Raw genomic sequence first — 14,315 nt, forward strand, 5'->3', positions numbered from 1 at the left:
TTGTGTGTTTTTTTAATTTAATTAATTTTCTTTCAATTTTACTTTCTCCACTAATGGTAGAAGTCAGTTACTCCAGGGCAAGGTCAATATTTTCTAATATCTATGGCTAACTGACCAGGATCTCAATGGATACACTGTAGGTACCTCTTACGGATAAAACCTTACAGGGATTTTAAATTACAACACAGAAAGAAATCGAACAAGTTTAAAATTCTAGTTTCTGAAAAAAAATTAAAGCTGTGGCTGGGTCCTGAAAAAGCATCACCACATTTATTATGTCTTATTCCTAATGTGCCTCAGGCATTTAGTGGAACAGTTGGAAAAGGTAAGTAAGTTAGGAGCCTGCATAGGTATCCTGAGTACAAAACTAGTACCATATGATATGGTCTAGATTATCAATTTCCAGGATATTTTAATTTTTTATATCAATAGCTAATAGTATTCATAATTTTTTAAATGTAAAAAGTGAAGGATGTACCCCAATATGGGCTAATTTAGATTTAGAAAAAATAGGCAAGTCTTACAGGACTACATGAATGCTTTGTATCTCTTTTTACACTGCTGGTTAAACATAGATTTTAAGGTTATGATGAATGGAGTGCCTGACTTTAGGGGCTTTTTTATTTAAAAAAAAAAGTGCACTAGGCAATCAGAGATTCTAACTATGCAAATTATTTCTTTCACTACCTGTGCAATTACCTAATCCATACAAAAAAATATTTTCTTATGCAGCGATAAAACAGACTCTTCAAATGCCAAGACATTCTCCTGACCACAGCACTGTGCCCGTATAAATTTTATCATTTATGAATGAAAGTTACTAATATAACAACAGTAACAAAAAATAAGTTCCCTCAGAAAGTGTTAGGTAATAAGGGTGTTATAAACATGAACAAAAGCCAATCAACCAATGTAAACAAAGGTGACACCTCAACATAAAGGAATTTTGTTTTAGGTAGAAAAAAAAATCAACTCCAAATATATATTACTATAAAAGTAACACAAATAAGAACTATTAATTATAGTATTGTTGGATGACAGAACCATTAAAACTAAATAATGACAGATCTATTTTAAATTAATACATTCCACAGCAACATTACTAAAATTTCATTTCAAGGTCATGAAAAATCAAGATTAGTTTATGACCACTACAGGATAAAAACAAAGTGAACTTGATTTACAACTGTATGTATGAATTCCAAAGATGCTAACAGGATTTAAACCTTTCAGTTTTCAGTTCTATGTTCAGATTATTCTCATCACATACCTCTGTTCTCGATAGTTTCTTTTTATGGACAAGAAGAGAGAGAGAGAGAGAGAGAGAAAGAATTAGTTACCTACAAAAGTACATTAAGAGAGACCAGAAAACCTAAGAGCTCTAGCATTCGTTGAAAGGTCTCCACTAGAATTTCTAATTGCAGAATTAAAATGGGGAATAAAAACACAGTCTCCCTCTCTCACACACACATATACACACACACACACACAAATTTCACTTCATCTTTCAAGGAAGTGACACCAAAGGGTTAGTGACAATATCTTCAAGTAACCATTGTTTAAAAGCATAAAGCTTCAGTTATTAAAAAGTAATTGTTTCCTCAATGTCAATTGTATATTAAACATTTAGTAATGCCCTAAAGTCAACCCTATTTCAAATACAGGTTTTCAGACATGTACTTTGATTTAAATAAGGAAATTAGTCAAGTTACTTATATATATTAACTATGTTTTCATACAAATAAAAATTACAATCATTCTTTTGGGAATACATACCCCAAACTAAGCTCTTCCTAAGAATTTCAAATAGAAAAACGTAACTGGACACAAGAACATTTTGTGTATGATAAATTAGTTATCATAACAGCTAAACAGGTAATTAATTTATCATACACAAGAAAAATAATAGAATTCACAGTTGTTATGGACCTCCCAAGTCATCACTACTTATTCATTGAAGCTTCACTGAAAGCTACATTGGAAACACTTTGTTCAAAGTCTCTTTTTTATTTGGCCATCTCCTAAAATAAAATTGCATTAGTTTCAGAATAAACCATTCTGAAACAAAAATGTGTTCTAGAGAGTGTGGTAGTGAGGCGCCAATGATTTTTAACTTTTAAATCAAAAGAGTCCATTTAAAACTTTCTATCATGACCTAATTAGGTGTTAATATTTTGAAGACGTGTTGGAAGGTCAAGCAACTAAGCAGTAGGCTCCTTCCTCCAAGATCAAGGCTAATGTTTCCATATGGATTTCGTTTGTAGCACTTTCACCTGCCAATCTATTCCATGCACTATCTCATTTAATAATGAGTTCATGAGAGTAAAAGTGCCAATTTGATACTTAATATTTTTCATTCCTGAAACCATAAGATAGAAGAGAAAAATAAGCCAAAATCTTTCTGTTCAACATGTTTTACTTTTTACTCTCTCAATCTGATTACCTGAGTGGTCCACCAGTTCCAAATGAGTATTCCTCATTTCCTATTCCTGCCATTCCCCCAAGGCTTGGAGGTAGAAAGTTTAATTGGAAGGATTAATGCAAAAATGAGTTCTCAGGTCCTAAATTCATTTTGGAATTTGAAATAGAATATGTGAAACAACATATTCATGAATTTAATTCCTGTATTAAAATTTCTACATCCTTATTCTATTTTTACACATATTTGAATAAATTTAGTAACATTAAAACTTTCATCAGTCAGGTTCAAATTATTTATGAAGAGAATACTGTGGTATGAACAAGATTTGTCTTTTTCCTTAATAATCTGCAAAGTACATACATTCAGAAATGAAAAAAGTGAAACCACTTAAATATCATAAAACTAAGAAATGATATACAGAAAGAAGTACTTTTCATTCTAATCATTAAAACAAACAGACACAGGTAATTTCATTAGCAGTAGGAGTAGATGTTTAGGTTTCATATTTCTGAAAGGGTAATTTTTTCCAAAATTGTAAACATGAAATATCAATTTGCATCAGTAGATGGCAGAAAATCACACACCACAGAACTAACAATTTTGCTTTCCCTCTCACATGACCAAATGAAACCGCTGAACTACTTCAAAACAGAAGGTTGTGATGGCAGTAAGTCTTGCATCAGGGAAGTCAAGGCAATAGTGTGACTCCAAGATGGGGCTAATTCACCTGAGGTGTGAGAAGAGCTCAAACAATATATATACAGAGAAGACTTTCTTTCAGACATGTAATTTTATACTCCAAATGCTATGCTGAAATCAGCCTGTGCAAATATAAGTATGCAATGTGCCTAACAAACTGCACATTAAAAACACACATGGGTACTGAATATCTATGAGCTGGTACAGAGCTAGGTACCCATTTAATTAGGGCAAAGCATTACCACTATGCTGTGCTCTCCTTCACTATGCTATGCCACGTTAACTACATTACGCTAAACTTTACCCTGCTGTCTGTGCTATTCGTTAATACAACCTTGCACAAATGTCTTTCTGCATTTTAATACTTATAACATACAAAGTTTAGCCTGGCAGTCAACTAATTGCCCTCTCCTTTCAGCCAAAGAAACTTTCAGGGTTTTGATCTCACAACAAGCAAGAGCCATAAACACTTTTAAGGAGGTTTCTGTTAATTCAGTTGGCTTAAAACCATGTCAGGGAATAATAATAATAACAACAACAGCAACAAATGATTATATAATGCCTAGTTTATTGAAAGGTTTGGGGTAATTTTAAAGTCTAAAAAAGTCTAATTCCCAAGTCTTTTAGTAAGCCAAATTTGATCTATGAATTAAAAAAAAAAACTATAAAATGGGCTAATACGTAGAAAGTCTAGCAAAATTTGCAGGCCTTCTTTCCAAATGGAGAAACACCGCAAGCCTGGGGACCTGATACAACATTTCAGAGATCAGTAGGACTATGATTTTAACTTGAAATATTTTAAAAACTTAAGGTACGTCACATTTAAGTTTTACTTTATTAAACATAAATAAGTTATTTGAATACTAAGGAAATTTTTCACATCATAAGATTGAAGTACTTAAAAAGGGAAATGAACATATTAAGTATACAAATAAGTTTGGAATGTGTGAAGTCATTTACTTAGCTAAATGCCTAGCTAAGGGGATCCAATATTCAAAAGTTATAAAATGTGTAACTTTTTCAAGTTTATAAATAGAACCAAAAAATTGTAAGTTGAACTTTGAAGCTTAAGAATTAGGTTTCTAAAAGTTGTAACTTATAGTTGAATTTCAATTTTAACAAATTACATCTCTGAAGAGTTTTTTCTACACACAAAAACAATAGGTAACAAATAACAATGCCTCCTTCATACTGGTTATGGAGAGGTTTTGCTCTTCGCAGGATGCATGGCCACAGTGAAAGCACTCAGGAGCAGATCCTGCTGTTGTTCTTGTTGATATGACCTTTTTCATTAAAGTGCTATGCTCTCTAATTCACTATCTTGCCTAGATTTGGGGGAATGGGTTTAAGTCAAGAGAACCTGCATCGCTAAAGAGCAAACCAACACTGCCTTTGTATGAGACACGATTTAGATTGATTTTACTTCATGCAATGGTTCTTTTTTTTTTTTTTTTTTTTTGCGGTACGCGGGCCTCTCACTGTTGTGGCCTCTCCCGTTGCGGAGCACAGGCTCCAGACGCGCAGGCTCAGTGGCCATGGCTCACGGGCCTAGCCGCTTTGCGGCATGTGGAATCTTCCCAGACCGAGGCACGAACCCGTGTCCCCTGCATCGGCAGGCGGACTCTCAACCACTGCGCCACCAGGGAAGCCCCATGCAATGATTTTAAGAAATACTCAGTATTTTTAGAATAGAAGGGAGTTATCTCAAGATCTAAAAAATGATAAATTATTATTACCTCTAATCATGCCAAGAATAATCATTGAATACTGAGCCAGACTTATTTTCACTGCAGGTATATTTATCCAATGATACAAAACTTTCCAGATGTTTAATTCATTTAGATAAATATTTTAAAGTATAGTTTGACAGTAACATACTGAGCCATTTCACTTACTTATAGCCCCATGCAGTTATTCCTAATATGAGGGCCAGCACTAAAATGGTGCCAGCAATTATGCCTATTATGATATTGGTACCAGCAACACCTGGGGGGAAAAAAGAAACAATGAAGATCAGTGTATATAATTGAAATTTTGATATAAAATTCTTTCAGGAACTTTATTCCCCAGATATGTAATCATCACACTAATAACATTATTTGTTTTAAAAAGTGGGTATTTTTTTCTTTATACAGTTTTAATTTTAGAGAACTTTTTTTTTCAGATTTTGTTTATTTATTCAGATATAATTGACACATAACATTATATTACTTTCAGGTGTATGACAATGATCTGATATTCATATATACCTTGAAATTAAAAGTAGGTATTTTTCAAGGGAAGAAAAATCGACCATAACTTAGCAATCCATATCAATTGTTTTTTTAAAATAAATAGTTATTTCTGTATGTTCCCTGCTAATTCTAGTCCAAGTGCATTTTGCACAGTTTTATTTTCCATGTATTTTTCTGGAAAATATAATAAGGTCATTGAACTAAACGAAAGAAGAGTAAAGTTAAGGGGAAGAAAGGAGGGGTGATACTACTGTATCACCATATAGCATAGCATCCTCTGGGGAGAAATATTTAGAAATCCATGCTCTTTTTTACCCTGATCTCTTTCTCAGAAATTCTAGAAATGTTATTGTTCCTATCACTCCATTTTGACAACCAGTGTAAGGTCCTTATTTTGTGTGATACTTTGTCTATGTAAATATAAGCTTCTAAAGGGGGAAAACATGCCTACAGATGAACAGAATCAGGGCTCAGGTGGTGTAGATGATAGAAGACTGTAGTTCCCAGTCTTGACAGTAATGGCTGTGGCATCCTAGAGAAGGAAAAACCAAAGGTAAGATAGAGTCTGGTGAGCTGGAGGTTGGTGCTGGTGAGGTGTGAGAGCGAGGCTACACCAGACTGACCCGAGGCCAGGGCAGGGCTGGAGCTCAGGACTGGGCAATGGCACTGTTGTGTCTGGCAGCATCCACTGTCAGGCAGGCTGCGCTGCAATCCTTAAGGGATCACAGCAGTGAGAGCGGCCCAGTGAGTCAAAGGCCTGGACAACAAGTGCAAGTGAGAACCCAAGAGCAGAAAAGGCCTGGCTCTGATACCAGGAGACCGGTTTTGCTGATAATGACTTATACCCCATGTTAAATTGCAGGGCTCTCACCCAGAGCAGCTCAGCTATCTCCTTGTCTGCTGCACTCCTGAGGAGTCCTTCTGGACTTCAAAGGTCAGTAATCATGGGTGACTGGAGCATATTCCAATTCCCCATGACAGAAATGGCAGCCTCTCTATCTGGGAGCCCTCAGTAGTCACGGGGGATAGCATGGCTCGGGTATCTAGGAGACTGGCCAACTCCACTCTGCCCAGGTCTTCTGTGGGATGGGTGGGTACAGATGCACCCCGGGACATTGGGATTTTCCTACTCTAAGACCTAGCCTATCTGTCTACCCTTCCTTTCCTTCCAGGGATTTAACAGGGATCAATAAACCTGAAAGCTAGTCCTGATTACTTCTAAGCAATTGTATGACTTTTGACGAGTTAATTAAATCCACGGATGTGAATAGCTTCATCTCTGTATTAACTGCTGGAACCACACTACTATTGCTAAGACTGAGGATGCCAAAACCCTAATCATTCTGTGAGTTTCATTATTAAAGTCACATTGGCTAAGATGTTTAACTTGTATGGATGATTAGAATGAAAATAATAATTTTCTCATTCTTTGGAGGTGAATGGATGTCAGGATTTCAGCATTATTTTATGCAGAAGAATACTCAATAACAAAATGATAAAAATAGTTTAAAAGGGGACATTCATCTCCAAGGTATCTATCTGCATTTAATTTCTACTTCTCCATTTGGGCCACTCTAGCTTTTAGAACTGCACCCACTGTTTGTTATACATGTCGAACCCCTTCCAGGCACCTTAGCCAAGGTTACTACTTCTAGAATTACCTACAGTTCAGGCTACAGAACTGGAGTTGAATATAGATGAGGTTCTTTAAGAAAGAATATTAAAGTCAACAAAATATTTTAAAATCAATTCCAATTTTTCCTCATTTATTCAGTCCCAATATATAAACATATAAAATATATAAAATATAAAATCAGACACTTAAGAATTTTGACTACTTTCTTCATTGAAAAGAAATGGTAGGGTTTGTTGTCAGCGCCAAATGAGTACAATACTTGGAAAATCTCCGTCTGATATAGGACAAGATCTAGCTAAATCAGTAGACTAAATTATATTCAATATTTCATATCATTACAAGTTAATGGAAACAATCAGTTTCATAATATGGGCCCCAAGTATATATTGTAATTCATTATTATGTGGATTTAACTTATATTTGAGTTATATAGAAATAATCGAAATGAAACTTTCAGAAGGGCAGTTTTCTCCTTCCTTGTGCATAAAGACCACATAACGGGACCAAATTAAGTACCTACCATTGCCAGACAGAGTAATGCCAGCCTTTGCATCATCATTGTAAGGGAAGTAAGTGCTGCAGTCCTCACCTATCCAGTGTCTGTTACACACACACTTCAGCTCATTACTGCAAACCTGAAATCCAAAATCAATCTAGAGTCAATGCCAAGTCTCTGGTGCAGAGGCATGAAAAATAAACATTAATTTCTAATTATTATATGCCTAGAATTTGATGGGCCTGAAAATTTATTGGTACTTTCTTCCTACTACTACTTTATATCTTACTCAAGTACTTAAAAAAATATTTTCTAGAGATCAACAGCTGACCCAGAAGGAACAGTGAATTTTAACAGAGGAATGAACTTATATGTCTAAAACAAAAATCAATGAAATGATTGGTTTGAATTTCATTAACTCAAATTTTATTAGGGAGATTTAAAAAACTAAGCAGAATTATAATCATTTGGCAATTATCCAATACAAAGGTTTCTTTCTTCTTCTTCTTGTTTTAAAATAAATTTATTTATTTATTTATTTTTGGCTGCGTTGGGTCTTTGTTGCTGCGTGTGGGCTTCTCTCTAGTTGCGGCGAGCGGGGGCTGCTCCTTGTTGCGGTGTGCAGGTGTCTCATTGCGGTGGCTTCTCTTGTTGCAGAGCACAGGCTCTAGGAGCATGGGCTTCAGTAGTTGCAGCGTGTGGGCTCAGCAGTTGTGGTGCATGGGCTTAGTTGCTCCACGGCATGTGGTATTTTCCTGGACCAGGGCTTGAACCTGTGTCCCCTGCACCAGCAGGCGTATTCTTAACCACTGCACCACCTGGGAAGTCCCTAAAGTTTTCTTTCTTCTAAAGAAAGGATCTTTATACCAAAATTTTATTCATCTTTTAGGAAGCAGATGAGATGAAGAGAAATCTGACAAAGAAGAGGGGAGGCCTGAGGCTTTGCAGTGGTCTGAGAAGAAAGCTTCACAAAACCGCAACCTGGGCACCTCAACCCAAGCTCCAGAGATTAGCTACTTCAGGGTCATGGAAACTGAGAATTCCCTCAAACAGAGCCTAGGAAAAAAATTCACATAAAATGGCACCAAATTTTTAAAAATTATCAGACAATAATGTCCTCATTTATACATCCAGGAAACAGAATCTATACCTAAGATCCTATGATTCCAAACAACTTTGAAAGGAGTGGGAAGTAGGAGAGAATTCAGTTAGGGTTAAGATCAGAGAAGCGCTTCAGGAGACAGATTTTGACTAGATAGGTTTGTCTTTTGTCTGCTTGAATTTGCCAGAAGACAACATACATGCAGATCTAAATGTAACTATAAAATATGATTAACAAAGTGCAGATTTCAAATAATTCAGATTAGCAAATTTCTGCAGATTAACAAACATGCAGGAAGAAAAAAAAAGGCCTGGGTTTGAGACCCCACTTCACCACTATCTTTTCAACAGACCATAACCAGGCCAACTGGTTTCTCCAAGTATGTTTCCATATCATACAACAGCACCACTGACATAGTGACAAGAACAGTGATACCAATGTACGATGATCATAATAAACCCAGTCATAGCTAACGTTATTGAACACTCACTATGTCACAAGGATTGTTTTAAGTATTATGTATAAGTTACAGGTGTTAGTTCATTGATTCTTCACAACAATCCTGTAAACTAGGCAATATTATTATTCCCATTTCACAGAGGAAGAAAGTGAGTCACAGAGAGGCTAAGTAGTTTGCCTTAGTCACCCAGTTAGTAAGGAGTAGAGCTGGGATTCAAACTCAGACTGATTCCAAGCCCATACTCTTTTTTTTTTTTTTTTTTGCGTTATGTGGGCCTCTCACTGTTGTGGCCTCTCCCGTTGCGGAGCACAGGCTCCGGACGCACAGGCCCAGCGGCCATGGCTCACGGGCCCAGCCGCTCCGCGGCATGTGGGATCTTCCCAGACCGGGGCACGAACCCGTGTCCCCTGCATCGGCAGGCGGACTCTCAACCACTGCGCCACCAGGGAAGCCCTCCAAGCCCATACTCTTAACCTACATGATGTATACTATATAGAGAATATCTACTGTATTTCTCATTTTAATTTCTGTCACATATACAGAGTTATATTAAAAATACATAGAATAGGGCTTCCCTGGTGGCGCAGTGGTTGAGAGTCCGCCTGCCGATGCAGGGGACACGGGTTCATGACCCGGTCCGGGAGGATCCCACATGCCGCGGAGCGGCTGGGCCCGTGAGCCTTGGCCCCTGAGCCTGCACGTGAGAGGCCCACGTACAGCAAAAAAACAAAAAAACAAACAAACAAAAAATACATAGAATATAACTTTTATAATAATTATGCATAATTATTAAAAATTATTGGATGCTATTTGCCACCTGATTTACTTGTGTCTATCACTCATTTACTCATTCCTTAAACAAATAGTTAATTGACACAACTGTGTTTCACACTCAGGACTTCTAGATGAATAAGATACAGTTATTCATTAGCATAATGATCAAGAAAGAATTCCATTATTCTTTTCTCCCATCCCCCCAAAAAGCATCTCTCCCTAGCATCCTCTTAATTATTAAGGAAAGAAGACTTAGCAGATCTCTTTATAGGAGCAGAACCACTTACTATATGTCTTCTCTATTCTCCTGTGCCATCAGAATCCCTATCCTTTGGCAAAAAGTAACAATTACTACTACCTCCCTAAGGAAATTCTTGGCATATCCCTTAGGGATATACATGGAATGACCAGGATTGAAGGCTTACAATTCCAGGACAGGGGTCTTTTACCTCAACTGGATAGTATAACCAGTTTAAGCAAAGAATCCAGAAGGAGAAAAAAAATAAAATCATAGCCATGCCAAAAGAAAAAGAACAAGAAGTTTTCTTTAGTGTACGAATTCCTAACTGAAAATGTCAAAACTGGAATCACTAATAGAGCATGTTTATTTAACCTATAAACTTACTTATATAGGACCTACATTATCAGATATATGACTTAGCATATAGAATTTGGTCTTTTAAATAACACCATTCTTTCCTTTTATTTCTGAGAAACATTTCCTTAATTATTCTGCTTCTATTTCTAGAAGTTATACTCAGCTGGTACCTACTGTTGTGGCCAAGGCAGTTATTTACGGTCTGTTCTAACGGGTCAGTGCCTGGATCATACCAGTTGTTAAATATTGTGGCCATTGCCCCTGCTTTGCACTCCCTTTTTTATTCCATTATAGTTTGTTAAAATTTGTCTCCTAAGTCACTTGTAGAAAACTAGCATTATATTAAAGATCAATTTAACCTAATAAGAGAGGAAGACAGAAGAATTTGGTTAGGAACATTAAATTTTTTCTTATTCCCACGCTTTCATAGATTACACGGCAGAAATATTCAAATGACTATGACCACATGATGGTTTACATACCAGCTAGAGAAACATGGACAAGCATGTTTTCGATTATTACAGAAATAAGCAGTTTAGGGTCTTGTCTGTTTCTGTGATATAAAAGGACTGAACAGTTCCCCATGGTGAGGTACTGAATACTTACTCCATTTCCTGAACAAACAGTGCCTTCTTTAGTGCTTGAACAAGTACTAAAGTTGAAGGAAGCCACAGGAAGACACCTGTGTTCTAAGCACATCATTTGGGGACCACAAGGTGTCCCATCTTCCACATAGCCAAGGTCTATATCTTCGTCAAGCTTAACATGCCCACCACTAAAAATAAATTGAGAGCAAAAAGAGAATGGGATTCCGTGAATTCACATTCATCTTGAGAACATGCTTAAAAACTTAAAAGTAGGCAATATCACTTTCTCTATTTTCTCTTTATTATCTAATAAAAAAACAGTAGCATAAACATTTTCAACCTTTAAATGGAGACATCAATTGAATCTTTTGATCTAATTCCTTTCAGAGATATTGATATAACTTAAGATTTAAACATAATTATTATAACAAGGGCCTGAATTGAAATGGCTTTATCATTTTGCCTTGGCTATCATGTACAAGTCAAGTTAGCCATTATTACTAGCATTTGACTTGATAAACAAGTAGGTTTCAAGATGTCAAATATATTTCAAACAAGGATGAGAATTTTTGGTTTGGGTTTACATTTCCCAAAAAAGATTGTTCTATTAACAAATTACAGCTGACCTTTGAACAACGTGGGGGTTCGGAGTGTCACCCTTCCCCACAGTCGGAAATCCAAGTTCCACGTCCACAGATTCAACCAATGGGGAGTTGTGTAGTGCTGTAGCACATATTTATTGAAAACAATCCACATAAAAGTGGACCCTCATAGTTCAAACCAGTGTTGTTCAAGGATCAACTGTATATTTGAGAAGACTATACTACTGCAACAGCTATTTAAAGTAGCAAGCCCACATATTATGCAGGAATAAAAAATAAACAGGATAAAAATAAATAAATTAAATAAACAGGATGGGAACTGAAAATGTATATTCATAATCAGTTTATGCATATGGTACCATGTCAGTGCTACTATAAAAATCTCCATTCTTTTTGTTTATTTTTAGCAAAATTATGCATGCACATAGCTTTAAGAGACAAATTGGTTTTTAAAATGCAATAAAGCGATCCACTGCCCCCTACTGCTCCGTATATCCCTCCCTGAAGGAAACCAGTTTCTACTCTTAATTGACTCATTTGTTTTTTATGTACATATCTTTAAATAATGAGTTTGTATCACTATTTTTAATTTTTCCATTTTAAGTATTATCAATTGACTTCCCTCTATGGAATCTGAGAATTCATCTCTCCCCTTCCTTCCATCACATATTTTGTTGATCGATAGTTAAATCAATAACAAATTGTGCATTATTATGATTATGTAAATGTTATTTAGTTGAGTGATATAGTACGCCATAATTAAACCCCTTTCTTTTCCTTGTACAACTTTTTGTTTTCCCTCAGATTGGCAAGTCTCTTATTTGTTTGTTGAAGTATCACTACCTCAAAATTAGTCCAATTCTGCTGTTAAAATCTCCACTTAAGATGTGCCTGAACATCAGTTCACCTTCCTGAAATAATGTCTCCTGGAGTTTCTACCTGAAGTTTCCTCTGCTCCTATCTGATTTGGTTGGCTCCTGTAAATGGTTCAGAGATGGACATCTTGGATTTCCCCTCACGATTCATTGGAGGATTGCCATATCTCTAGAGCATGGTGAGTATCTTGTTCCCTAAACCCCCTGTGTTTCTTTCTTAGTTTACTTCTTCATTTTGGCGCAGCACAATTTCTAATAGCTTCCTGAGAAAGGACACAGGGGAGTAAACTCGGGGGAAACTTGTGTATTTAAATGTGACTTTATTTTCTACCCTCACACTTGATTCATATTTTGCCTGGGTACAGAATTCTAGTTTGGAAATCATTTTCTCCATTGTCTTCTGGATCCCAGGGCTCTTGTTGATACACCCTAAACCATTCTAATGCCTGATCCTTTCTTTCTTTCCTCTCTGGAAACAGTTGGGATCTTTTTCTTTGTCCTAAGTTTCTGAAATTTCCTAACGATAAGTTTTGATGTGTCTCTAATTTTGCTCATTGCACCTTGCACTTGGTGAGCCTGGCAATATGGAAATTCAAGTCCAGCAGTTCTAGATAATGCTCTTGGAGGTACTCATTGCTAATTTCCTCCCTGCTGTTTTCTCTGTTCTTTATTATTTCCATTCCAAAATGGGGAGCTTTGCTCTATGTTCCCTTTCTTTGCCTCTTTGCCCTATTTTCTGGGAGATAATTTCAACTATTGAGTTTAATTTCTGTCATCGTGTTTTTAATTTCCAATAGCCTTTCTTTACTTTTCTTAATGTTCCTCATTTTTAAAAATAGCACTCTATTCTTGTTTCATGATAGAAATGTCTTATCTCTCATAAATGTTGATAGCTGGTTGCTGTATTTTCTGTTGTTTGTTTCTCTCTCTCCCTCTCTCTCTCTCTTTTTTCATATGAGAGTCTTTCTTCACAAATCTGATAATCTGCTCATATTTGAGTTGGGGAACCAGACAGATGATTAGAAATTCTAGGACTTTCTGACTGAATACCAATGAGGCTGGACCACTTCTATACAAATCTGATATTGATATTTCCTGCTGTCCTTCAGTTTGGAAACCTTCTGTTTTATTTTTTGCAGACTGTAAAGCTCAAATCTTTCATGGGAGGGTGAGCAATCCCCAGTTTAGCTGAGTCAGGGAAGCAATCTGTGGATCTAGCAGCTTCTCTAACAGACTTCACCTATCTTCTTCATTTTAGCTCCTTTCCCAATCTCCAACTCGTTTACTCCCTCTTCCAGAAGTAGATGACACTGCCCATTTTTGAGCCTTTCAGGACTGACAGTATGAATTGGGTTATTTCTTGGTTTTCCCCATTACTGACTTAGGACTTCAGCTTTCTTAGTTTTTGTTTGTTTGTTTGTTGTTGTTGTTTATCTATTTTATTTTATTTTTAATTTTTATTGGTGTACAGTTGATTTACAATGTTGTGTTAGTGTACAGCAAAGTGAATCAGTTATACATATACATATATCCACTGTTTTTTAGATTCTTTTCCCATATGGGTCATTACAGAGTATTGAGTAGAGTTCTCTGTGCTATATAGTAGGTTCTTATTAGTTCTCTGTTTTTTATATATAGTAGCATGTATATGTCAGCCCCAGTCTCCCAATTTATCCCTCCTCTCCCTCTTACCCCCTGGTAACCATAAGTTTGTTTTCTACATCTGTGACTCTACTTCTGTTTTGCAAATAAGTTCATTTGTACCCTTTTTTTAGATTCCACATATAAGCAATATCGTATATTTGTCTTTCTTAGTTTTGATAATCATCT

At 36.2% G+C, this 14,315-nt stretch overlaps 1 protein-coding gene across 1 annotated transcript in view; it reads right to left on the bottom strand.

Annotated features, from left to right (window-relative positions):
- ADAM22 (ADAM metallopeptidase domain 22) overlaps positions 1-14,315 on the bottom strand; it is a gene marked incomplete at its 5' end in the record, with an annotated part of 228,826 nt that overhangs the window by 23,569 nt on the left and 190,942 nt on the right. The window contains 4 exon segments of the mRNA XM_079711160.1: positions 1,271-1,288; positions 5,017-5,107; positions 7,512-7,626; positions 11,028-11,196. Coding sequence (XP_079567286.1) covers positions 1,271-1,288; positions 5,017-5,107; positions 7,512-7,626; positions 11,028-11,196 — 393 coding nt within the window.

The sequence above is a fragment of the Hyperoodon ampullatus genome (assembly GCF_949752795.1).
Source record: "Hyperoodon ampullatus genome assembly, chromosome: 9".
In the NCBI taxonomy this organism is placed as follows: Eukaryota; Metazoa; Chordata; class Mammalia; order Artiodactyla; family Ziphiidae; genus Hyperoodon; species Hyperoodon ampullatus.